The sequence below is a fragment of the Ahaetulla prasina genome, chromosome 1 (assembly GCF_028640845.1).
Source record: "Ahaetulla prasina isolate Xishuangbanna chromosome 1, ASM2864084v1, whole genome shotgun sequence".
NCBI lineage: Eukaryota > Metazoa > Chordata > Lepidosauria > Squamata > Colubridae > Ahaetulla > Ahaetulla prasina.
This window is the reverse complement of record NC_080539.1, coordinates 375,053,282-375,079,316: the sequence shown is the minus strand read 5'-3', so window position 1 is coordinate 375,079,316 and position 26,035 is coordinate 375,053,282. Positions and strand designations below refer to the sequence as shown.

The following is a 26,035-nucleotide window of genomic DNA, read 5'->3' as shown; positions in this document are numbered from 1 at the left end:
TTGATATTACTTAGTTTAAAAATGGCCTTTAAGCAAAGAGATTTAACCACTTCTAAAATATTGGAAATTTCTTCACTTCAGGTACAGAAATTGAGAGAGGATATTAAAGAAAGTCTAAGGAATTTTTTACAGGAGCTCATGGAGGCTCATCTTTCAGAAATAGATCAAAAATTTAATGAAATGGAGAAAGAAATACTGGAATTTAAAGATCTGGTGGAAGAGCAGAGGAGGGAGATGGAAAAATTAAAGGAATCTATTACCCCATTATTGTTATCTAGCACACAGACAGAAGAAAGACTGGATGAAATTAACCAAATTAATTTAGATTTGCAAAAGAAAATAGATGAAGTTCAAATTAATCTGAATTTAGAAAATAAAATAGAAGATATTCAGGTTAAGGTTGATAAGGCAGATGAAGAAAGGGTTATATTACAATATAAATTAATGGAATATGCTATAAGGGTGAGAGGATTAAGAGAGTGTAAGGAAGAAAATTTGAAAGAGATTTTTATTCAGGCCTTTGCTCAGATAGAAGGAGTGGAACCAGAAGATTTTGAAGTTAATATTGAAAAAAATTATCGTGTTAATTCTTGGTGGGCAAGGCAGAAGTGTTTACCGAGAGATGTGGTTATTTATTTTACAAATAAGAGGATTAGGTATGGAATTTTGCAAGCATTTTATGAAAATAAATTTCAAATATTAGGACAAGATATAATAATGATGAAGGAAATTCCTCCTAAAATGTTAAGAAAGAGAAAAGAATTTGCTTTTCTGATGGATGAGTTTAAGAAACATCAGATATATTTTAGATGGGAGGTTCCAGCTGGTTTAACAGTGAATTATAAAGGAAGAAAGTATTTTATCAATACAATTTGTAAAGCACGAGATTTTTATACTAATGTATTAAAGATTGGGAATTCTTTATTAATAGATGTTAAGTTGAATGGTGAAAAAATGGTGGGAAATGTAAGACAGAAGAAGGGGAGGGAGAATGTTTAACTTTATTATATATGATTATGGTTAATTTTTGTAAATGATTTATTGTGGATATAAATGTGTAATTTTAGGGGTACTATTTGATATATTTAAGGTATAAAGGAATAGGAAGATGGAATATTGTTTAACTTTGGAGGATAGATAGTAAAATTTAGGATTAAATATTATATTTAAGAGATGGATGTAATGTTGTTATATGGCTAATTAGAATGTAATTGTTATAATAGATATATTTTGGATAAGTTATAGGTGTAATTTTAATAATGTTATTTGATATAAGTAAGGTAAAGTGAAGATTTTAATTATTACAATTGATATATTGGATATTTGTAATATTATTTGTTGTATATAAATGTTAAAGATGTGAAAAGATGGACTATTGTTTACCCTTGAAGGTTGGACAGGAAAATTAAAGAAATTAAGTTGGAAATATGAACTATTCTTGAGAGACTGCTTAAGGAAGAAAGACATTTTAGAAGAACCCTTGGTGAATATTGGAAGATGGAACGTTGTTTTGATATTGATTGATGAAGGTTGGATATTAAAAACTATGTACTTTATTCAAGAACAAACACTAACTCAATCGGAAATTTCTGAGAACTCTAGGAGTGGAATGGTCTGATATATAATGGATTGGAAGAAAAGTATCTTCTTTGTCTCTGGAAGGAGTGAGGTTTTAAGGAATGATTATGGATTATGATTTGTGCTATATTTTAATTTTTGTTGTTAGTTTTATACCCTGTATTCGGTTCTCGGAAGTCCTGGGGGTGGGGAGGAAGGGAAGAAAGGGGAGGGGTAGAAAATGGATTGATAGTTAATGTACAAAGATGATTGAAGATGTATAATTAATGTAAGATCGGAGCTGCCTGGCTACTACTTTAGAATGATGGGAAAGAAGGAAGTAGAAGAGAGAAGGAGGTAGGAAAGAGAAGAGGAGGAAGAGGAAAGGAAGGAAAAGGGATAGAAGAGGGAGAAGAAAGGAGTAGGGAGGAAGGAGGAGAGGATGTAGATAAGAGAGAGGGAGGATGGTTGTGGAAAGTAGAAGAAGGTAGAGAAGGAGAGTAAAAGGAAGGGGGTGGTGACCGGGCAGATCCGATTAATTGGATATGAAGGTACATTAAATATGTTATGGGATATGTTATTGGATAAGAATGTTAAAATAAAACTTTTTTGGAAAAAAAAAAAAGAACTTTAAAATTTTCATAAATACACGGCTATATTAGGAAGACGGGCTAAGATTTGAAACTCCATATAAATTCCATATAAATATGGAATGTCATATAAATAACAAGAAAAAAGTCAAGGAAACAGCCAATCCACTAAAGAGAGACGATGGCTAGGATGTAACAGGCAGTAAAGAGAAAGCAAAGCTGCTTAACTCATTCTTTGCATCAGTCTTCATCAATGGTGAAATCCAATTTTTTTTTTACTACCGGTTCTGTGGTTGTGGCTTGGTGGGCGTGGCTTGGTGGGCGTGGCAGGGAAGGATACTGCAAAATCTCCATTCCCACCCCACACCAGGGGAAGGATACTGCAAAATCCCCATTCCCTCCCCACTCCTGGGGGAAAGATATTGCAAAATCTTCGTTCCCACCCCACTCTGGGGCCAGACAGAGGTGGTATTTGCAGGTTCTCCAAACTGCTCAAAATTTCATCTACCGGTTCTCTGAACTTCTCAAAAATTCCACTACCGGTTCTCCAGAACCTTTCAGAACCTGCTGGATTTCACTCCTTGGAAATCCTCTAGTTCAACTCCCTGCTCAAGCAGGAGATCCTATACTATTTCAGACAAGTGACTGTCCAGTCTCTTCTTAAAAACCTCCAGTGATGAAGCACCCACAACTTCTGGTGGCAAGTTGTTCCACTGGTTAACTGTCCTCACTGTTAAATGACTTAGATGAGGGAATAGAAGGTGACTCATGAATTTTGCAGACGATAGTAAGCTGGCAGGAATAGCCAACATCCCAGAAGACAAGCTCAGGATCCAAAAAGATCTTTGACAGATTCGAACATGTGCAGCAGCCGCCAAAAAAAGCGAATGCAATCCTTGGTGGTACAAACACAGGTATAGAATCAAAATCACATGGAGTCTTAGTACCGCTTTGTAAAGCCTTAGTAAGGCCATACCTGGAATGACTGCATCCAGTTTTGATCCCCGCATTACAAAAAAAAAAAGACATGGAGACTTTGGAAAAAGTGCCAAGAAGAGCAACTAAGATGATTAAAGGCCTGGAGACTAAAACATATGAAGAACGGTTGCGGGATTTGGGCATGGCTAATCTAGAGAAAAGAAAGACTAGGGGTGACATGATAGGGGTGACTGGATATGTGGTACCTTGCTCAATAGTAGTACCTGTGAGAGGGATCTTGGAGTCCTAGTGGATAACCATTTAGAGATGAGCCAGCCGTGTGCAGCATCTGCCAAAAAAGCCAACACAATTCTGGGCTGCATAAACAGAGGGATAGAATCAAGATCACGTGAAATGTTAATACCACTTGGCCTTGGTAAGGCCACACTTGGAATATTGCATCCAGTTTTGGTCGCCACGATGTAAAAAGGATGTTGAGACTCTGGAAAGAGTGCAGAGAAGAGCAACAAAGATGATTAGGGGACTGGAGGCTAAAACATATGAAGAACGGTTACAGAAACTGGGTATGCCTAGTTTAATGAAAAGAAGGACTAGGGGAGACATGATAGCTGTGTTCCAATATCTCAGGGGTTGCCACAAAGAAGAGGGAGTCGGGCTGTTCTCCAAAGCACCTGAGGGTAGAACAAGAAGCAATGGGTGGAAACTAATCAAGGAGAGAAGCAACCTAGAACTAAGGAGAAATTTCCTGACAGTTAGAACAATCAATAAGTGGAACAACTTGCCTGCAGAAGTTGTAAATGCTCCAACACTGGAAATTTTTAAGAAAATGTTGGATAACCATCTGTCTGAGATGGTGTAGGTTTTCCTACCTGGGCAGGGGGTTGGACTAGAAGACCTCTAAGGTCCCTTCCAACTCTGATATTATTATTATTATTATTATTATTATTATTATTATTATTATTATTATTATTATTATTATTATTATTATTATTATTATTATTATTATTATTATTATTATTATTGCAGTGTTCCAGTATTTGAGGGGCTGCCACAAAGCCGCAACTTAAGAAAAGACTGGACAGCTATCTATTTGAAATGTTGGCACACAGAGGCCTCTCAATGGGCACACCAGCCTTTGTCCCAGCCCAGCTCCACCACACATGTGTGGTGCGCGTCTCCCACTGGCCAGCTGGTCTTTGGGTCTCTGCCACACGTGTGGGGAAGCATGGCACGTGCAGGGGACTTGCGCCCACATGCAGTGCTCAATTTGCATTTTGGGGGTTCACACTGTTCCCCCTGCGTCCCGTTTTGGGCCTGGAAAGCTTCCTGCACCAACCTGGAAGCCAAAATGATGTGCAGGGGGGGCGGCGTACATGTGTGGGGGTGCATGCACAGGGGACGCATGTGCATGCATGGGGGCAGGGCCCATGCATGGGGGGCGCTCACATTGCATTTGGGGGGTTTGGGCATTCGCATGCGCGCATGCGCATTTTGGGCACTCGGCACCACAGAGGTTAATCACAAAGGGCCTCTGGTGGCTCTTCAGACTAATGCAATCTGTTATTAACACAGCTGCTTGCAATTACTGCAGGTTCAAGCCCCACCAGGCCCAAGGTTGACTCAGCCTTCCATCCTTTATAAGGTAGGTAAAATGAGGACCCAGATTGTTGGGGGCAATAAAAGTTGACTTTGTATATAATATACAAATGGATGAAGACTATTGCTTGACATAGTATAAGCCGCCCTGAGTCTTCGGAGAAGGGCGGGATATAAATGCAAATAAATAAATAAAAATAAAAATTTTAAAAAAAACATCACTGGTATAGAGTCTCCAGCTGATCAGGGGGTTGGAGTAATAAACCTTCAAGGTCCCTTCCAGCTCCGTTTTTATTAACTCCCACTGTCCTAAAAGACATGGAAAAATCCACTCCCATAATCCTGAAAAATTGCTGCTAGTAATTTACAGAATAGCTGAGTTAGAAAGGACCTCGGAGGACCCTTAAAGGAGGCCGAGTTCAAAGGGCTCAGCTGATTTTGCTCAACTGATTTTCTCCCTCAGCTTCTCTTTTGACCCTCTCCATCCATTGAGCCATGCCAGATCTCTTCATTCCACTTTGAGGAATGTCTTGAGCAACTTGCCTGTTTGATTAGAGATGGTCCCTTCTGGGCAAGAATCACAATTGTAGCAGCAAGTGGACCTCTTCTCTGCGATTTTCCTGACCTGTCCTGGAAGGCAGTAATTCACACATCGGGAGAAAGGCTTTGTCTGTAACGAGAGATTTTAACGTTGAGAGGTTAGAAACATTCATCTTGGCTATAGGATCTGTATAAAAGTGGCCTCTTTTTCCTCCATTCTGATTAGAGCTTCTATCTCAACAGCCCCTTCCCCTTCCTTCAGTTTTCCTTAACCCTGGAAGCAGCAGATGGTCTCCACCTGGTTGGCCCAGACAATGACATCAGGATCAATGCTGAAACCTGCAGCTGAAGGAGCCTCGGTATCGACCCATCCGACTTTCTGTCGAAGGATCGTCATATTTGCAAAGACGATCCAGTTTAGGATGTCAAATCCTGCATATTTCATTCCAGTTTCCGAAAAGGAGACTTCCTCCCCAGCGGTGTTGTTAAAAACCATGTTTCTCAAGAAAACATTGATCTGAAATTGTAAAACAAGCAAAGAAACAACAAGTCCATAAAAGGAAAAGAATCGATAATAAAGAGATTTCTTTGAAGACTGCAATATCATCCTCTTTTAATGACCCCATAATCCCTTGTGGCAGTGGTAGGTTCCATTTACCGCTACTGATTCGCTATCGTGACTGTGCCCACCCATTTGTGTGCTTCGGCATGCACAGTGCTTCTGCGCATGCAGAGAACCTTCTGCATATGTGCAGACCATCCACGGTGACATCCGGGTGGGTGGGCGGAGCCTCCCACCACTGCTGCTTCCGGTTCGTGCAAACTGGGGTGAACCAGTAGAAACCCACCACTGCCTTGAGGGATGGAGTCTGGGCAACTGAATAAAGATAGCAGAGTGTTTACTGGCCAGAGGCCCTTCCTGTCACCAATGCAGAGTTTTGTTCAGCAGATATATTCTCAGAGTGCCCAGAGAGAGAAATATCTGCCTCTACCAAGGATGGAACTCACAACCTCCTGATTGTGAGGTGAGAGTTCCACCTCTAGGCCACCATACCACTTTTTGAAAATTGCAATATGTGGAAGGAATATTATTCTGAATGCCGGAAATGAAACAGAGATGGGGTTAGCCAGCATTTCCCCAATAGGCCCTTTACAGGCAATCTGTTTATTCCTTTTAGTTCATTCATTCCTTTTAGTTCATTCATTCCTTTAGTCAATATTGATATATTGACCATCATTTGTGTTGTAAATGTTGTACCTTGATGAAGGTATCTTTTCTTTTTATGTACACTGAGAGCATATGCACCAAGACAAATTCCTTGTGTGTCCAATTACACTTGGCCAATAAAAAATTCTATTCTATTCTTTGTTGTCCTTTTTTGATGATGTTTTTGATGTTAGCTGTCCATTTTAGATCTTGCGATATGATAGAACCTAGAAATTTAAAGGTTTCTACTGTTGATACTATGTTGTCTAGTATTGTGAGAGGTGGAAGTATGGAAGGGTTTTGTCGTGTCCCACTCCTCCGCTGACAGCTGGGTCAGGGAAATCCGAATCAGGCTTGCCTCTGCAGCTCTGCCCAAAGTCCTAGCAAAGTCCTCAGAGCAGGCAGGAGACCAGTAAGTGACTTCAGCAAGATAAGTTCGACTTTTGCCTGACTCAGAGACTGCCAGAAAGCAGATCCTTTATATAGGCCATGGGGTGTGGCTCCATGACTCAGCACTCATTAAGGCCTGCCTCCTTCCTTCTGTTGCCTCCGCCTATCCAGTCTTCTGATGCGAGGTCACTCCAATCAGCTGTTGTTAGAGTAAACCTCCTCAGGCTCACCTGCTGTGGAGGAGGGGGAAGGGTCTAGCTGCTCCGTTTGCCTGGGCATGGAGTCAGGGCTGGGGCCGGGAGATGCTCCTTCTTCTGCAGTTTGTGTGGGCATGGAGCCAGGACTTGGGCCGGGAGGCATACATTCCTCAGTGTTTGGGAGCAGGTAAGAAGGCCCCGGCTGCTCTGAGGGCGGGCAAGACACAACAGGTTTCTCCTAAAGTCTACCACCATTTCTACGGTTTTGAGTGTGTTCAGTTCCAGATTGTTTTGGTTGCACCACAAGGCTAGTCGTTCGACCTCTCGTCTATATGCGGAACTGTCTGGTTCGGTTCTGCATCCCAACAAGAAAAACACAGACTTCAGAGGATAATTAGAATTTCAGAAAAAATAATTGCTACCAACCTGCCTTCCATTGAGGACCTGTATACTGCACGAATCAAGAAGAGGGCCGTGAAAATATTTACAGACCCCTCGCATCCTGGACATAAACTGTTTCAACTCCTACCCTCAAAACGACGCTATAGAGCATTGCACATCAGAACAACTAGACACAAGAACAGTTTTTTCCCGAAGGCCATCACTCTGCTAAACAAATAATTCCCTCAACACTGTCAGACTATTTACTGAATCTGCACTACTATTAATCTTCTCATCGTTCCCATCACCCATCTCTTTCCACTTATGACTGTATGACTGTAACTTTGTTGCTGGCAATCCTTATGATTTATATTGATATATTGACCATCATTTGTGTTGTAAATGTTGTACCTTGATGAACGTATCTTTTCTTTTATGTACACTGAGAGCATATGCACCAAGACAAATTCCTTGTGTGTCCAATCACACTTGGCCAATAAAAATTCTATTCTATTCTATTCTATTCTATTCTATTCTATTCTATTCTATTCTATTCTATTCTATTCTATTCTATTCTATTCTATTCTACACTGCTGCAGAACTACAATAGCAAGTGTGCTGTTAGCTGATGGAAAAAGCAACCTTTGATGAATAAGAGGGCAAATATATTTCACCTTAAGGAAAAGAAGAAAATTATTTTCCCCACAAATGATAGTGTGGAGGGAGAAAAATATGCCTGTGCTAAAATGAGAGTTAATTTAGTTTGTAAAATATGATCTGTTGTTACACCATAATCCCAACTGAGCTGTAAATTGAGGCAAATTTTCATTTCTGGAGTGACTAGATCTTCAGCTTCAAGGATTGGACCCACATGCTACTGTAAAGGAAAAAAAAATATAGGTGCTTGGAAGAGGAAATTAATAAAAGAAACTCCTGTGCCAGATAACGTCTCTGCAAAATCTTAGTGATTAGTCAGTTAATCCAAGGGATGGATGAGATCCATAGTAAAGAAAATGATTATACACATAATAACTGCAGCGAGGACTGTATTTGCACAAAATTGGAAAGCAGAAAAAATCCCTACAGAGGGAGAGGTAATTAAGAAAATATTGGAATGTGCAGAAATGAATAGATTAACATTGGCAATTAAAGGAAAGGAAGAATCACAGTATTAAAGGATACGGGGGCAATTTTATCAATGGATAGAGATGAGATACAAGTAAAAATCAACGTAATCTAAGGAATTAAATTAAAATGTAAAACAAGATAGAAATGTAGCAAGAAAATGATGGTAAATGAGGAATATGATGACATAAAATTTGTACTCAGATGACACACTGAATAATTAATGATGTATTAATAAAAAAGTTTAAAAATAAAAAATAAAAACTTTTTTGAAAAAAAAAAGAAAAAATATTGTATGTTGCTGCAATCTTGGTAAGATAGAAAAATGTGAGGTAGACAGGACCGCCAAAATAACATAACATCAGAGTTGGAAGGGACCTTGGAGGCCTTCTAGTCCAACCCCCTGCCCAGGCAGGAAACCCTACACCATCTCAGTCAGATGGTTATCCAACATTTTCTTAAAAATTTCCAGTGTTGGAGCATTCACAACTTCTGAAGGCAAGTCGTTCCACTTATTAATTGTTCTAACTGTCAGGAAATTTCTCCTTAGTTCTAAGTTGCTTCTTTCCTTGATCAGTTTCCACCCATTGCTTCTTGTTCTACCCTCAGGTGCTTTGGAGAACAGCCCGACTCCCTCTTCTTTGTGGCAACCCCTGAGATATTGGAACACAGCTATCATGTCTCCCCTAGTCCTTCTTTTTATTAAACTAGACATACCCAGTTCCAGCAACCGTTCTTCATATGTTTTATCCTCCAGTCCCCTAATCATCTTTGTTGCTCTTCTCTGCACTCTTTCTAGAGTCTCAACATCTTTTTTACATCGTGGCGACCAAAACTGGATGCAATATTCCAAGTGTGGCCTTACTAAGGCATTATAAAGTGGTATTAACACTTCACGTGATCTTGATTCTATCCCTCTGTTTATGCAGCCCAGAACTGTGTTGGCTTTTTTAACAGCTGCTGCACACTGCTGGCTCATATCTAAATGGTTATCCACTAGGACTCCAAGATCCCTCTCACAGGTACTACTATTGAGCAAGGTACCACATATACGGTACTGGTGCATTTTGTTTTTTTGGCCTAAATGTAGAACCTTGTGAAAATGTAGAAACCTTGTGAAAATGAGAAAATGTGGATTCACAACTGCTGACCAACCACACTCAAATGTAGACCTCAATGAAGCTAGAGCTACATGGAGGGAAGCATGAAGCAGGGTACCCCAAGCTACTGTTTTAGTGACATGATTGCAGTGTTCCAATATCTCAGGGGCTGCCACAAAGAAGAGGGAGTCAAGCTATTCTCCAAAGCACCTGAAGGCAGGACAAGAAAGCTTTAACCAAAAGTTTTAACCAAAAACTGTCTACCATTGACTTCACCCATTCCTAAGAGGACTATAAGGGGCGTGCATAAGTGCACAAATGTACCTACCATTGTATGTGCTTGTATATAATGTTGTGACAAAAAAAAAAAGGAAAAAAGAAGAAGAAGCAATGGGCAGAAACTCATCAAGGAGAGAAGCAACTAGAACTAAGGAGAAATTTCCTGACAGAACAATCAACAAGTGGAACAACTTGCCTCCAGAAGTTGTGAATGCTCCAACACTGGAAGTTTTTAAGAAAATGTTGGATAACCATTTGTCTGAAATGGTGTAGGGTTTCCTGCCTGGGCAGGGGTTGGACTAGAAGACCTCCAAGGTCCCTTCCAACTCTGTTATTATGTTATGTACTGCACGAATCAAGAAGAGGGCCGTGAAAATATTTGCAGATCCCTCACATCCTGGACATAAACTGTTTCAACTCCTACCCTCAAAACGACGCTATAGAGCACTGCACACCAGACCAACTAGACACAAGAACAGTTTTTTCCCGAAGGCCATCACTCTGCTAAACAAATAATTCCCTCAACACTGTCAGACTATTTACTGAATCTGCACTACTATTAATCGTTTCATAGTTCCCATCACCAATCTCTTTCCACTTATGACTGTATGCCTGTAACTTGTTGCTGGCAATCCTTATGATTTATATTGATATATTGACCATCAATTGTATTGTAAATGTTGTACCTTGATGAACGATCTTTCTTTTACACTCAGAGCATATGCACCAAAACAAATTCCTTGTGTGGCCAATCACACTTGGCCAATAAATTCTATTCTATTCTATTCTATTCTATTCTATTCTATTCTATTCTATTCTATTCTATTCTATTCTATTCTATGTATGTTATGTTAGTCTCAGTACTCTTCAACATCTTCATATGTCATTTAAATAACAGAATAGACAGGGAACTCATCAAATTTGCAAACGACACTAAACTGGGGGAATAGCCAACACTTTGAACGATAGGCTTAAAAAATTGAGAAGAATGTTGACAGACTTGAACACTGGGCCCTATCCAACAAAATGCAATTCGGTTTTTAAGAGAATAAGAGAAAAATAAAGTTCTACATTTAGGTCAGAAAAACCTAACACAGAGATATACAGTAGAATAGGTTATATCGGCCCAACAGCAGTAACTGTGAGAGGAATCTGAGGGAAGATATAATAGTAAGTTCCGATATTAGAGGGGCTGCCACAAAGAAGTGGATGTCGACCTATCCTCCAAAGCAGCCGAAGACAAGGCAAGAAGGACACAGATGGAAACTAATCAAGGAGAGAAGGAACCTGGAACTAAGGAGAAATTTCCTGACAGTGAGAACTATTAATCAGTGGAACAACTTGCCTGAAGAAGTTGTGAATGCTCCAACACTGGAAGTTTTTAAGAAAAGATTGGATAACCATTTGTCTGAAATGGTGTAGGGTTTCCTGCCTAAGCAGGGGGTTGGACTAGAAGACCTCCAAAGTCCCTTCCAATTCTGTTATTCTATTCTATTCTATTCTATTCTATTCTGTTCTGTTCTGTTCTGTTCTGTTCTGTTCTGCTCTGCTCTGCTCTGCTCTGCTCTACTCTACTCTATTTTATTCTATTCTAGTCCAGTCCATTCCATTCCATTCCATTCCATTCCATTCCATTCCATTCCATTCCATTCCATTCCATTCCATTCCATTCTATTCTATTCTATTCTATTCTATTCTATTCTATTCTATTCTATTCTATTCTATTCTAGTCCAGTCCAGTCCAGTCTAAAATGACAACCTAGAAGGCTAGAATTGGGGACCCACAAGAGATTATTTTCCCCCTACATTGAAATGAGATTTTTTTTTAAAATTTGCATTTATATCCCGCCCTTCTCCGAAGACTCAGGGCGGCTTACACTATGTTAAGCAATAGTCTTCATCCATTTGTATATTATATACAAAGTCAACTTATTGCCCCCAACAATCTGGGTCCTCATTTTACCTACCTTATAAAGGATGGAAGGCTGAGTCAACCTTGGGCCTGGTGGGACTTGAACCTGCAGTAATTGCAAGCAGCTGCTGTTAATAACAGACTGCCTTAGCAGTTTGAGCCACTCAAGGACCCACTCAAGGACTCAAGATTATTTTGTTATCTTACTATATATCTTATTTCTCATTCTTGCTTACTTTATTGTTTCCCTTATGAATCTTTTGCTGAAATTTTGGTAAATGCCAAGATATGAGATTTTTTAAAAAGAGGGAAAAAGTACATAGACAAGATACCGGACATTGCAAGCAAAAGTTTATAAATCCTAAAACGGTGTAACATGGAGGTAACCAAGAGAAGGGAGGATTCGTTGAGCAGAAGGGAAGATTTCAAGAGTTACCTGCCAAGGCTCCACAGAGAGCAAGTGTGGTTTCTTTCTTCCCCTCTTCAATGCCCATCGTGATTCCGACATATAAGCAGCATGTAATGCGTGTGCCACAGAATAGGCAGCGTTGTAGACGCTGTAGCTGAAACCGGTCATCTTTCCATCAAAGAGTGATAGTGGGAGGGTGTCCAGGTTCTCCTCCCCTGTGCAAACCCTTCGTCCATCAGGTGAGGAGACCTGCCTTTAAAACCTGACAGTCAAATACAACTTCCCACCATTCGGGGAGAAAGACGTCTCCATGGGGTTCGTGTGGATTCAGAGCCCAGAGATAGTCTTTGAATCCTGGCACCGGGTTTGTGTGAACCGTGAAAGACAAAGCTCCATGGACGGATTTTAATTTCACCCAATCGTAGTGATAGCCAATCGCTGAAAATTCCCATTGGGTGGTCAGGATCCAGGCTTTCCCAGAAGTAGTGTGGGTCTCTTCTTCATAAATATAAAGGGCTGCTATAAGGCTTTGCAGGGTATTTGAGTCCCCTGAGACAATTACAACTTGAGCATTATGGTTCCAAATGGTCCAAACCACATCTATTTGATCATTGTGCAATTCATTGAACAGTGAGATTTGGCAAAGCATCTGTTTCACAAATTGTATGCAGATGTCATGCTGGGCGAGGGTGGCTTCAAAAATCCGGATAAAATGGTCACTGCTCTCTGACTTCGGAACAACCACCCCAATCCAGTTCCACCGGAAATAGAGAAGGAGTCGGACGATGGCTGCATTCTGTAGGTGATACTGGGGATCGATCTGGTAGAAGGTGGGGAACTGAGTCTTATCCCTCAAAACAGGGTCAGAGAAGCGGTAACCCAGCTGAAAGGAGGTTGGAGATGGAGGATAATTAGAACTGCTGAAAAAATAATTGCTACCAACCTGCCTTCCATTGAGGACCTGTATACTGCACGAATCAAGAAGAGGGCCGTGAAAATATTTACAGACCCCTCACATCCTGGACATAAACTGTTTCAACTCCTACCCTCAAAACGACGCTATAGAGCACTGCACACCAGAACAACTAGACACAAGAACAGTTTTTTCCTGAAGGCCATCACTCTGCTAAACAAATAATTCCCTCAACACTGTCAAACTATTTACTGAATCTGCACTACTATTAATCTTCTCATCGTTCCCATCACCAATCTCTTTCCATTTATGACTGTATGACTATAACTTGTTGCTGGCAATCCTTATGATTTATATTGATATATTGACCATCAATTGTGTTGTAAATGTTGTACCTTGATGAACGTATCTTTTCTTTTATGTACACTGAGAGCATATGCACCAAGACAAATTCCTTGTGTGTCCAATCACACTTGGCCAATAAAAATTCTATTCTATTCTTTAATAAAAAAGTTTTATTTTTACAATCATGTCAAACAATTCATTCAATGTACAGTTATATACATTTAGTCAGGCCTGCCCAGTCACTACCCCCCTTTGTAACACTCCCCTCTTCTACCTTCTTTTACTATCCAAACCTTCCTCTCCTTCTCTTATCTACATCCTCTCCTCCCTCCACCCTACACCTTCCTTCTCCCTCTTCTACCCTCTTCCTTCCTCTTCTCCTCTTTCCTACCTCCTACTCTCTTTTCTCCTCCCCACCGTTCTAAAATGGTAACTGGGCAGACCCGACCCTACATTAATTATATTTATACATCTTCAATAATCCCTGTACATTCACCATCACTCCATCTCTAGCCTCAACCCCCAATTCCCTCCCCATACCCCCGCCCCCACCCCGACTTCCCAGAACAAAATGCAGTATCAAAACTAACAATCATAATCTAAAATAATTCCTAAATTATAATCTCTAGTCTCTCCACACTTAATCACACTCTCAATTCCCCTCTCCTTCAGAAATATATCTAATACAAAATATTTCCTAAATTTACTCATATGCTATTCGATATTTTTATCTGATACTTATTTTGAATATAATCAATCCACATTTTCCATTCTAAAATATATTTTTCTTGTGTATAGTCTTTCAAATAAGCAGAGATTTTGCCATTTCTGCCAGATTTGATACTTTAAGTGTCCATTCTTCAATTGTAGGTTAATCTTCTTTCTTCGAATATCGAGCAATCAAAAGTCTTATGCTGTTATTAAGTTCAAAATCAATTTAGTCTCTATAGCTGTACAATCCATAATTATTCCTAGTAAAAAGAACTGCGGAGTAAACTTAATCTTCTTTTCAAAATATTCTGCATGATCCACCATACTTTAATCCAAAATGCTTTAACTTTTTTACAAGTCCACCATATATGGTAATAAGTGGCATCTTCACAATCGCATCTCCAACATTTAGCCTGTACATTAGGATACATACATGACAATTTTTTTGGGTCTATATGCCATCTATAAAACATCTTATAAAAATTTTCTCTCATATTTTGCGCTTGTGTAAATTTAACATTCCTCACCCAAATTCTTTCCCAAGTTTCCAACATTATTGGTTGCTGAAAATTTTGTGCCCACTTAATCATACAATCCTTAACCAATTCAGTCTCTGAGTCTATTTCTACTAATACATTATACAACCTCTTAATATGCTGTTGGCCTTGATCTCTCATTTGTTTTAACAAATTATCCTCAATTTGCCTAACACCTATTTTTTGATCTAATTTCCATCTAGCTTGTAATTGTCCATATTGGAACCATGTATAATTTTTCCCTTCTTCCCCCATCTTTTCTCTAGATTTTAATTGTAATTCCCCCTTTTCCATACAAAGAAGTTCTTTATAGGTAACTACCTCCATCTTTTGATATATATTTATATTTTCTATCATGTGTCTCGGGATTGCCCATATTGGAATCTTTCCATCTAATTTATATTGATATTTCCTCCAAACCCTCAATAATGCATTTCTAATTATATTATTTTTAAATATTTTATCTACTTTCTTATCATATAATAAATAGGCATGCCACCCATATAACAAACCATAACCTTCTATATTCAAAACTCTTTCCTCAGTTAAATTAATCCAATCAGTAATTAATGATAAGACAACTGCTTCATAATACAATTTTAAGTTAGGCATTTTAAGACCCCCCCTTTCCCTTGTATCCTGCATTATTTTTAATTTTATTCTTGGTTTTTTGCCCATCCATACAAATTTATTAATCCCCTTTTGCCATTCCTGTAATTTAATATCATTCTTAAGCACCAGTATCATTTGAAACAAAAATAAAAACCTGGGCAAAACATTCATTTTTATAGCCGCTATTCTTCCCAGCAAAGATAGTTGTAACTTCTTCCAACTCTCCATTTCTTTCCATACCTTCTGCCAAAAAAAAAAAAAAAATTCTATTCTATTCTATTCTATGACTGTAACTTGTTGCTGGCAATCCTTATGATTTATATTGATATATTGACCATCAATTGTGTTGTAAATGTTGTACCTTGATGAACGTATCTTTTCTTTTATGTACACTGAGAGCATATGCACCAAGACAAATTCCTTGTGTGTCCAATCACACTTGGCCAATAAAATTCTATTCTATTCTATTCTATTCTATTCTATTCTATTCTATTCTATTCTATTCTATTCTATTCTATTCTATTCTATTCTATTCTATTCTATTTAAAAGGAAGAAGTTAAGCAAGGAAAATGGAACCTGTATTTTTTGTTACTAACCTCAGACCATCTAAACTAGCTGGGTATCCAGTCTAGATACCAATCCCCACAAACTTGTATCTTCATGAGATGTTTTCTACTGGTCACAGAATTGGCTGTGTGAGTTGTTTGGCAGTAATTATACAAGGTAGAGCTTACAACATTCCCTCTTTCATCATGTTGAGTGTCCACGTACCTGAGAAATCTTGAAATTGCCAAACATGGTTGCCATCTGGTATGAAGTTCTGGAGTTGAGACCTCCAAGGACAGAGAGAAGGTCGTCCTGTGTGTCACACTTATAGTTAGGAAACAATTTTTCCCGGCTGGAGAGCAGAGACAGGCTGACATCTTGGACCATACTTGCATACTGGTTCTCTTCGTAGATGCGGAAGCCCAGGGTGATGTTGGGGAGAAGTTGTGGGTCTTTGTTGATCTCCTGAATGGCAAATGCCAAAGCCAGGACGTGTTGGTAGTTCTTAGGAACAGGTCTTTGTTGCAAGTGTTAGAGGACAAAAATTAGACAGGAGCAGGAGGGAGATTTTTGTTAAGAAAGCATTATCAGGATTCTAGGAGTTTAATCATAAAACAGATTGATATAATTTCTTTTACTGCTATCAAAAGACAGGGTTGCTGTCAATCAGTAAGATATTTTTATTATTGTCAGCGGTGTATGACAAAGCCTCCTTTCCCTCACTCCACAGCAAATTTAAGTGAGATGATGCATACATTAGAATTTACAGCATGAGCTCAGCTGAAGTCAGTATTGACTTTTCCAAAACATACTTTTCAGTCCAGTTACAGAGATCTGGCTGATCATCTCCAACACTGGAAATTTTAAAGAAAATGTTGGATAACCATTTGTCTGAAATGGTGTAGGGTTTCCTGCCTGGGCAGGGGATTGGATTAGAAGGCCTCTAAGGTCCCTTCCAACTCTGTTATTATTATTATTATCTTGATAAATGTACACATTTTATTATATCCAGTCATGGAAATATTAAAAGCTGACATCTTGTGTCCTACCTTCCCAAGCACTTTCCTCCAATCTGGCACCCTATCATGTTCTCAGAATCCTTTTATAAATCCAGTAAATTAGATTAAACTGAATTAAATTGAATGTCTTGATTTTGCTAGCTAGCAACAATTAATCTGGTATATCTGGATGGCCCCGGTTAAAAATGTCTCAGAATGTGGAATTCTTTCTTGTTGAGATCGCCCACTGATCTAGAAGTGCCCAGGATTAACCAGAGATTTTGAGAAGCCAGACTTGATGGGACAAAATAAAGACCTTCTATGTGGACTATAATGCAAGCATGGAGGATGGTGTTAGAAATCATCAGAATAATGAGATGAAAAATAATTTATTTATAATTTATTTATTTATTTATTTATTTTGTCACAACAATATATGTAGGTATCATACAAAAAGATTATATAGTATATAAACACATATATGAGTAAATATAATGAGGTATAAGCATATATATAGGAAGAAGAAAAGAAAAAAAAACAATAGGACTGGAACGGTAGGCACGCTTTGTGCGCTTATGCACGCCTTATAGTCCTCTTAGGAATGGGGTGAGGTCAATAGTGGAAAGTTTTTGGATAAAGCTTTTAGGATTATGGGAAGAGACCACAGAGTCAGGTAAAGTATTCCAAGCACTGATGATTCTGTTACAGAAGTCATATTTTCTGGAATCTAGATTAAAGCGGTTGACGTTAAGTTTAAATCTATTAGTTGCTCTAGTATTATTGCAATTAAAGCTGAAGTAGTCTTTAATAGGAAGGACATTACAATAGATGATTCTGTGAGTTAAGCTTAGGTCTTGTCGAAGGTGACGGAGTTCTAAGTTTTCTAAGCCTAGGATTTCAAGTCTGGTGGGATAAGGTATTTTGTTGTTTTCAGAGGAGTGGAGAACTCTTCTTGTAAAATATTTCTGGACACGTTCAGTTGTATTGATGTCAGAGATGTGGTGAGGGTTCCAAACACTGTAAGCCGCCCTGAGTCTTCGGAGAAGGGCGGGGTATAAATGTAAACAAAAAACAAAACAAAACAGGCGAGCTGTATTCTAGAATACAGCTTTATTCTAGAATTATTCTATTTATTTATTTATTTATTTATTTATTTATTTATTTATTTATTTATTTATTTATTTATTTATTTATTCTAGAGTTATTCTAGAATACAGCTGTATTCTAGAATCAGCCCAGCTATAAGATAGGGGACCCTAGCATTATTTCTTCCCAAGTTCAGTCCAAGTTATGTTCTCTGCAAAGTGAACCTTGGAGAACATGGAGCAAAAGGTTGACTCCCTTGTGTGACAAACTGTTCTTCACCACTGAAGAGTCAGAGGGTTTAAGAAGGGGATTAGAGGGAAATTGAATCATCAGATAGAATCAATGTGTCCTAAATAGGAAGGCTCCACATCAACAGAAGCTGGGTGGGATTTAAATCTGCCCCATCTTCAAGACTGCCCTTTCCGTGTTGCCCTGAGACAAAAGACAATCAAAGAAACACTTACAGAGAATAGGCATCCCAATTACCAGGAGGCTCCTGTAAAGGAAGCAGTGCGACTAAAGTAATGGAGAGAGGCAGGTTTCCACCGATGATGAGATCTCCAGGTCTGTAATAGTCTTTTTGTACTTGGAAAGGTCTCTTCCAGAAGCAGTTTGGCCTCAGGTCCATCTGGATGGCTGTAGGCAAAGTCCATAGCAACATGAGAAGCCAACTCATTGTCTACAGAAAGGGACCTTCTTCCTAGAGGACAGTCAACGGAGGATGATGTAGGGAGTCTGGTGCTGTGATGACTTCAGAGGGCTCAAGTAGGATTTTAAGTCTTCAAGATAAGCATTGAACTGAGCTCCAACTCTAAAGGGACCCAGCCATGTTATTCAGAGCATGCTAAGTAAACATGTTTTATAATAATAATAACAGAGTTGGAAGGGACCTTGGAGGCCTTCGAGTCCAACCCCCTGCCCAGGCAGGAAACCCTACACCATTTCAGACAAATGGGTATCCAACATTTTCTTAAAAGCTTCCAGTGTTGGAGGATTCACAGCTTCTGGAAGCAACTTGTTCACTGATTAATTGTCCTCACTGTCAGGAAATTTCTCCTTAGTTCTAAGTTGCTTCTCTTCTTGATTAGTTTCCACCCATTGCTTCTTGTTCTACCCTCAGGTGCTTTGGAGAATAGCTTGACTCCCTCTTCTTTGTGGCAACCGCTGAGATATTGGAACTCTGCTATCATGTCTCCCCTAACCCTTCTTTTCATTAAACTAGGCATACCGAGTTCCTGCAATCATTCTTCATATGTTTTAGCCTCCAGTCCCCTCATCATCTTTGTTGCTCTTCTCTGCACTCTTTCTAGAGTCTCAACATCTTTTTTTACATCGTGGCGACCAAAACTGGATGCAATATTCCAAGTGTGGCCTTACCAAGGCATTATAAAGTGGTATTAACACGTCACGTGATCTTGATTCTCTCCCTCTGGTTATGGAGCCCAGAACTGTATTGGCTTTTTGGCAGCTCCTGCACACTGCTGGCTCATATCTAAATGGTTATCCACTAGGACTCCAAGATCCCTCTCACAGGTACTACTATTGAGCAAGGTACCACATATATGGTACCTGTGCATTTTGGGTTTTTTTGCCTAAATGTAGAACCTTACTTTTTTCACTGTTGAATTTCATTTTGTTAGATAGCGCCCAATGTTCAAGTCTGTCAAGATCTTTCTGTAACTTGAGCCTATCTTCTGAAGTGTTGGCTATTCCTGCCAGCTTGGTGTCATCTGCAAATTTGATGAGTTCCCCATCTATCCCCTCGTCCAAGTCATTGATGAAGATGTTGAAGAGTACTGGGCCTAAAACAGAGCCTTGGGGTACTCCACTGCATACTTCCCTCCATGTGGATGTAGTTCCGTTGAGGACTACACGTTGAGTGCGGTTGGTCAGCCAGTTACGAATCCATCTGGTGGTGGTGCTGTCTAACCCACATTTTTCTACTTTATCTAGTAGTAGGTTATGGTCTACTTTATCAAATGCTTTACTGAAGTCCAAGTAAATTATATCAACAGCATTCCTCTGGTCTACTAATTTTGTCATTTTGTCAAAGAATGCAATAAGATTAGTCTGGCATGATCTGTTTTTGACAAACCCATGTTGGCTTTTGGTTATTATTTTGTTTGCTTCTAGGTGTTTGGTGATTCGTTGCTTGATTATCTTTTCCAGAATCTTCCCTGGTATTGAGGTTAGGCTGATAGGTCTGTAGTTTCCTGGATCTGTTTTTTTCCCCTTTTTTGACTGGACACCATCTTCTTTATGCTCAGGAAGCAGAGGGGGTGGGTGGGTGTTAATCTCTGGAACTCTACTGAGATGAAGTAAGAATTGCTAGTGTTTGATGAATCCCAGGAGAGATTAATATCCACATTATCCCCATAATTCTGGAGTCTGTGACATTTTAGCAAGAGGAAAACTTATTTGTGAACCCAAAATTGTGTCTCTCAGTCTGTAAATTGGGGAACTGTGATTGAAGAGTGATGCAGAAATTAGAATTGGAGGAGAACATGTGGGGTCACCTAGTCCAATCCCCTTATGTTAGGATATACATGGAGCAATCACTTTTAAATCTCCAAGATCTGTTTGGAATTGAATGTTTCCATTGCCACTACCAAACTCTTCCCAGATTAAGAAACTCACTGATATTTCCTGGAGCAATTCACCATGGTTTTTATCCAAATGGAATTTTCCTAACAGATCAATGTGTTTCAACTATGGAATACCTAGATCGTTTTAAATAATCACATGCCCTCTTCTTTTCTTTATGACTTAGATGCATTCTGCCCAATCTCCCTGTCACTTTAGCAAATCATTTATATTTTAAATAAATATTTCAAAACCAATCATTCTGACTGATGGAGGATTTTCTGAGGACAAGATCAAGAGCTTCTCTCAGGTGCACCAGTCTGCTCTACACTATTCTTCAGTCCCCACCCTATGCACTTTGAACCAGGAAGGGTTACCTTTCCTTGAGTGATAAGTATAATATCCAATAGTCACCCTACGAAACAAATCCTGCATTTGCAGTGTCCCAGAGAGATGATAGATGCCCCATTGTACATCCTCCTTCTCCTCCTCATCTCTTCACATGGTCTTGTTCATGTTTATCTAGACATTATGAAGAGAACACTCGATGCAATGTAATGTTTTGCATTCAAAATATACAATGAGAAATACTTGAAGGAAAACATTAATATTCTGCAACACCCCAAGACTCTCTGTGTACAGGTATGCCAGGGGTATCAAACTCACATCATTCCATTGTTGTGATGTGATGTATCACAACTTTTCCCCCCTTTGCTAAAACAGGGATGGGCATGGGCAGCGCATGATGCATTTGGCTCGTGGGTTTGACACCCCTGACATATGCTGTCAATATTAGTGTTCTGTACTGAGAACAAGGGGGTAAGAATGGAGGTGAGATGGAACTAATCAGGCTAACAGCTTGTTTATTGATAACAAGGGTTGCCAGAGTGGCAGCTAACACAATGCCCGCACAGCTGTTGACAACAGCTGAGTTTGTGCCAAGTGGCTCTTTTTATACCGTGCTGTCAAATGGAACAGCCAATCAGGAAACAATGGAGCACCCTCTAGGAGACAGAGTGGAAACTCCATACATAGCACTGCTTCCCACCTAGAGGTATGCATGCATGGTCTTTAAAGTATTCCGGCCAGTGCCAGAGTCACCTGGATCTTCTTAGTATGACTTCAGCGGAGCAGAAGGATGGACCTTCTCTATTCCTGGATCATTTGCAGGCAGCATCACTTTGGAGGCTAGAGTCAGGCTCAGTGGTGACTGGCTGGATTCTAACAGTAGGTCTACTTCTTGATTGCGGTTGTTTGTTGTCATGTCTCATAGTGTGTCTGCGTCTGAGGTCTTCGTTAGTGTTGAGTGCGAAAGGTCTTTGGGCGGGCCCTGAACTAATGTTTGGCCCATTGTAGGCCCTTCTCGTCCTCATAATTAATCAATATGATGCCTCCAAGATCTAACATCCTCTAATTCTACCTCATAGGAGTAGGATCCGGTCACCCCTATAATCTTGCTAGGAAACTATAATGGGCTGCCAGCATAGTTCTTTGTGTAGACATCGGCCCCTATGCTAAAAGACCTTATTTTCCATCTGGAATCTAGGGGTTTTTCCAGAGCATAATTTGGATGAAGTCTATCCAAGGTGGTTCTCAATCATCAGCCCATCAAGAGTTCGCCTGGGCTGTGATTGGTCATAGGGCATGGGGTGGCATGTTGTATCAATAGATACTGGGTTATCTTAGCCTGCCAGTCATCTGTGCCCATCTTCCCCAGGATGTCCTTGGCAGTCTGCATCATTCTTTCTGCCAGGCCATTGCTTGATGGGTGGAAAGGGGGCTTCAAGGCGTGGTGGATCCCTTGATTTGCCAGGAACAACTCAAAGGGGGCAGATGTGAACTGTGGCCCATTATCAGAGACCAATAAGTCAAGTAAACCATGGGTGGTGAATATACTTTGTAGGGCCTTTATTATGGTTTCGGATGTGGTGGACGCCATGGGGAATGACCTCTAGCCATTTAGAATAGGCATCCACAACTATTAATAGGTTTCACCCCCGGAACAGGCCAGTTAGATCTATTTGTAACCTAGACCATGGCAAGAAAAAACATAGTCAAGGTGAAGTTGGGTATTTGACCTCCATGACCTCCATACACAAAATGGAGTTTGGCCTGTGCCGTATTTAAGGGCCTGTCACAAAGAAGAGGGGGACCACTTATTCCCCAGAGCACCTGAAGGTAGAACTAAAATCAATGGATGGAAATTAATTAAGGAAAGAACCACGCTAGAACTAAGACATTTCCAAACATTGAGGACAATAAATCAGTGGGATGACTTCCCTCCAGAAGGTGCGGCGGCTCCAACACTGGAGGATTTTAAGAAAAGACTGGACTGCCATTTGTCTGAAATAATACAGGGTGTCAGGCATGCCTCCTTTCAAAACTCAAGAAAGAAAACCCCCAACTTCATTGTTTGTAGAGAAAGGTACCTTTTACTGAAAATGAACTGAATGCAACAAAAGTAAAGCAAGCTCTGGACAATAGGTGCGGTTTTCACATACAAGTTCACACATTAATCCCTCCCCCCCACAAAGATCAGGCAGTCTTGTCCAATCCACCTTCTTCTCAGGTGCCATGTGAGGATCATCTCCAGATGGCTTCATCTCTCTGGTATGCACGGGCCGTTAGCTGTGAGTGTTATCAGCCCGCATTCTAGCCTTCGAATACATTCTAATAATCCCCAGCATATTAAGTTTCATTTCTGTTTAAACTCCCCCCTCTCCGTCCATTTTATGACAGCTGAAGCAGCTAGCCCCTAAATCAGGGATACATTACCCATTCCATATGCCTAGCAATAAAAGACAGCAATAAACTAATTAACTAACAGTAATAAAACAATAAATGTAGCATGCAGAGGCTGATACAAGGTCTCTTTAAACAGTGGGTTGGATTAGCAGAACTGTAGGACCTAAAGCAAGTAATCCAGCTCACTGCAGTAATTTATTAGAAAATAAATACTGGAGGGGGTGTCCTTGAAAAGAATAATGAGAAATATATCCTGGAGACTACATGCACTCATATTTATGCATTTTAGAACAAAGGGAAAACGATGCCAGGATACATATTCATAAGTAATAACAGATCTCAGGTCACTTTTTGCCCATCTGTTACTGTCTTCAAAAAAGAATTATCATAACTGGAAGAAACATATCAGTTAAGTTGCCACGGAAATGCTGACAAAGCTTACTGGAGGAGCAGGGACTTCAAGGTTGCCCAATTTGAACACATTCCTTCCATCTTTTTATTTTGCTACAATGGTCTTCATACACAGGATGGAATTTGGCCTGGGCTATAGGTTTTTTGGGGAATAGTATGATAGTATAATGTGACTGAGGGCATATGACAATCGGTTGTACTCTACTAAGTCTGGGTCATCATACCAATGCTTGGACGGAACAGATGGATTATATTTTATTTATTTATTATTTATACCCACATGGAGGAAGTAAAAGTATAAACTAAGTAAAAAAGATGTGGAAACTCTGGAAAGAGTGCAGAGAAGAGCAACAAAGATGATTAGGGGACGGGAGGCTAAAACATATGAAGAACAGTTGCAGGAACTTGGTATGTCTAGTTTAAGGAAAAGAAGGACTAGGGGAGACATGATAGCAGTGTTCCAATATCTCAGGGGTTGCCACAAAGAAGAGGAAGTCAAACTATTATCCAAAGCACCTGAGGGTAGAACAAGAAGCAATGGGTGGAAATTCATCAAGGAGAGAAGCAACTTAGAACTAAGGAGAAATTTCCTGACAGTTAGAACAATTAACCAGTGGAACAACTTGCCTCCAGAAGTTGCGAATGCTCCAACAGTGGAATTTTTAAAGAAGATGTTGTAGTCTAGGGTTTCCTGCCTAGGCAGGAAACCATTTGTGGTGTACGGTTTCCTGCCTAGGCAGGAGGTTGGACTAGAAGTCCTCCAAGGTCCCTTCCAACTCTGTTATTCTATGTTCTATGTTCTTATATGTTCAGCAGGTCTAAGCCACACCCAAACTCTAAACTTTCTTTTATGGTCCCATACAAATAAATACTAATTTTCAGTTTCCAAACAGTCCTCATTGGCTGACCCGTTACCATGTCTATCCAAACAGTCCCCATTGACTGACTTGTTGCCATGTCTATGCCAGTCTATGAACATACTCTGACAGAACTGTTAGCAGCATTTACGTTAAATGGTAAGAATTTCAGCTCAGTTGCTCACGATAAGAAAAATTGCAAATGATGAAAATTTAAGACAATGCTACAAAGCACAACAATTAAAGGTTGATCTTTACAGGATAAAAGGGAGGGAGGTATAAGGCTAAACGAAGCTCTTTCTGGTTAAAGTATTTGTATGTTTGAATAAAAACTTCTTACAGACTTTTCTAAGTAGGTGACAGAGTTAGAATCTGCTTGTTGTGTCTCGACATAGTTGTCAACCTGCAAAACAACTTCAACTGAATCTATGCTTATTTCTGCTTGGTTTCTTGGTTGCCATTCAAGGGGTGGGAGGGGGGAACCTTAGAAATGTGGTGCCTCAGATGGCTAGTCATAACATTTACCAACCAGCATGTGAACCATGGTCATGTCAATGGACACCTGTCAAAGCCAAGCAAGAACCTAAGACTGGATTGATTGGCACTTGTGACCTGAGAGGGGGATGGGGAAGTCCTATTCTTTTAACTATCCCTATGCATGGGAATAATTCAGAGCTAGTTTCACCTTTCTAAGTGCCAATATGATGTACTCATTAAAGGGTTTCTTAAACCTGAACAATGTGTCAGAGTCCTGAATTCCGAGAGTTCATTAGTCAGAACTATGACAATAATTGGAGTGGAAATGGCTTCTGGGTGGCGCCACCTTTCTCGCTGGGTGCTAATTTATGGCACTCTGCATTGAATATGGTAAAAGCTGGACATAACAACTGATCCCGGCTTAATTTCTCTTTCTGGTTGAAAGAGAGAGAAAGAGCAAGGGGGGGGGGAACTGTGGTAGATTCCCCTAGGGGCTTTGTTTTTGTAATGCAAAGTCCTGAAAGGTCGAATCCCCTTACCCCTCCCCCAACCTCCAGTATTCACTGCGCTCCTGAAAAAGCAGGAAAAGAGGAAGGTGTCCACTTCTGCTAGCAATTGATTTCTTTTTGTGGTTACTAAAAGCAGGCGGAACAAGCGTGAGTGAACAATTATTGGTTTGCAAGTATTTTTGATTTTCTGACTTCTACCTTTTTTTTTTTTTAAAAAGAGAAATTTCTGCCCCCCCTTCAGTTTCGTTTTAGAGAAACTGAAAGCAGAGCGATACATCAAAGGGAGCTCTGCTGTTGAATCGAAACTGAATGGAGATTTTATCTTATTGTGTTTGACTGTGGACTGTTGGATTATATTATGTTGTTTAAGTACTTTACAAGGGGATTCTCAGCAGGAACTTTGTCATGGAGGTTCTTTCAGAAGAATGGATTTGTGACTTTATACAGGACTACACAGAAAGTATGTATTTAATTATTCAAAAA

The 26,035-nt window shown here is 39.8% G+C and overlaps 1 protein-coding gene across 1 annotated transcript in view; it reads right to left on the bottom strand.

Moving 5' to 3' along the window:
• LOC131188352 (vomeronasal type-2 receptor 26-like) overlaps nucleotides 1-22,492 on the bottom strand; it is a 34,617-nt gene extending 12,125 nt beyond the window's left edge. Inside the window, exons 1-5 of the mRNA XM_058163580.1 lie at nucleotides 22,227-22,492; nucleotides 16,112-16,403; nucleotides 12,638-13,105; nucleotides 5,521-5,739; nucleotides 5,226-5,352 (exon numbers count right to left, since the gene is read on the bottom strand). Coding sequence (XP_058019563.1) covers nucleotides 5,226-5,352; nucleotides 5,521-5,739; nucleotides 12,638-13,105; nucleotides 16,112-16,403; nucleotides 22,227-22,492 — 1,372 coding nt within the window. The remainder of the gene's footprint in view (nucleotides 1-5,225; nucleotides 5,353-5,520; nucleotides 5,740-12,637; nucleotides 13,106-16,111; nucleotides 16,404-22,226) is intronic.
• Nucleotides 22,493-26,035: the final 3,543 nt, after the last annotated feature.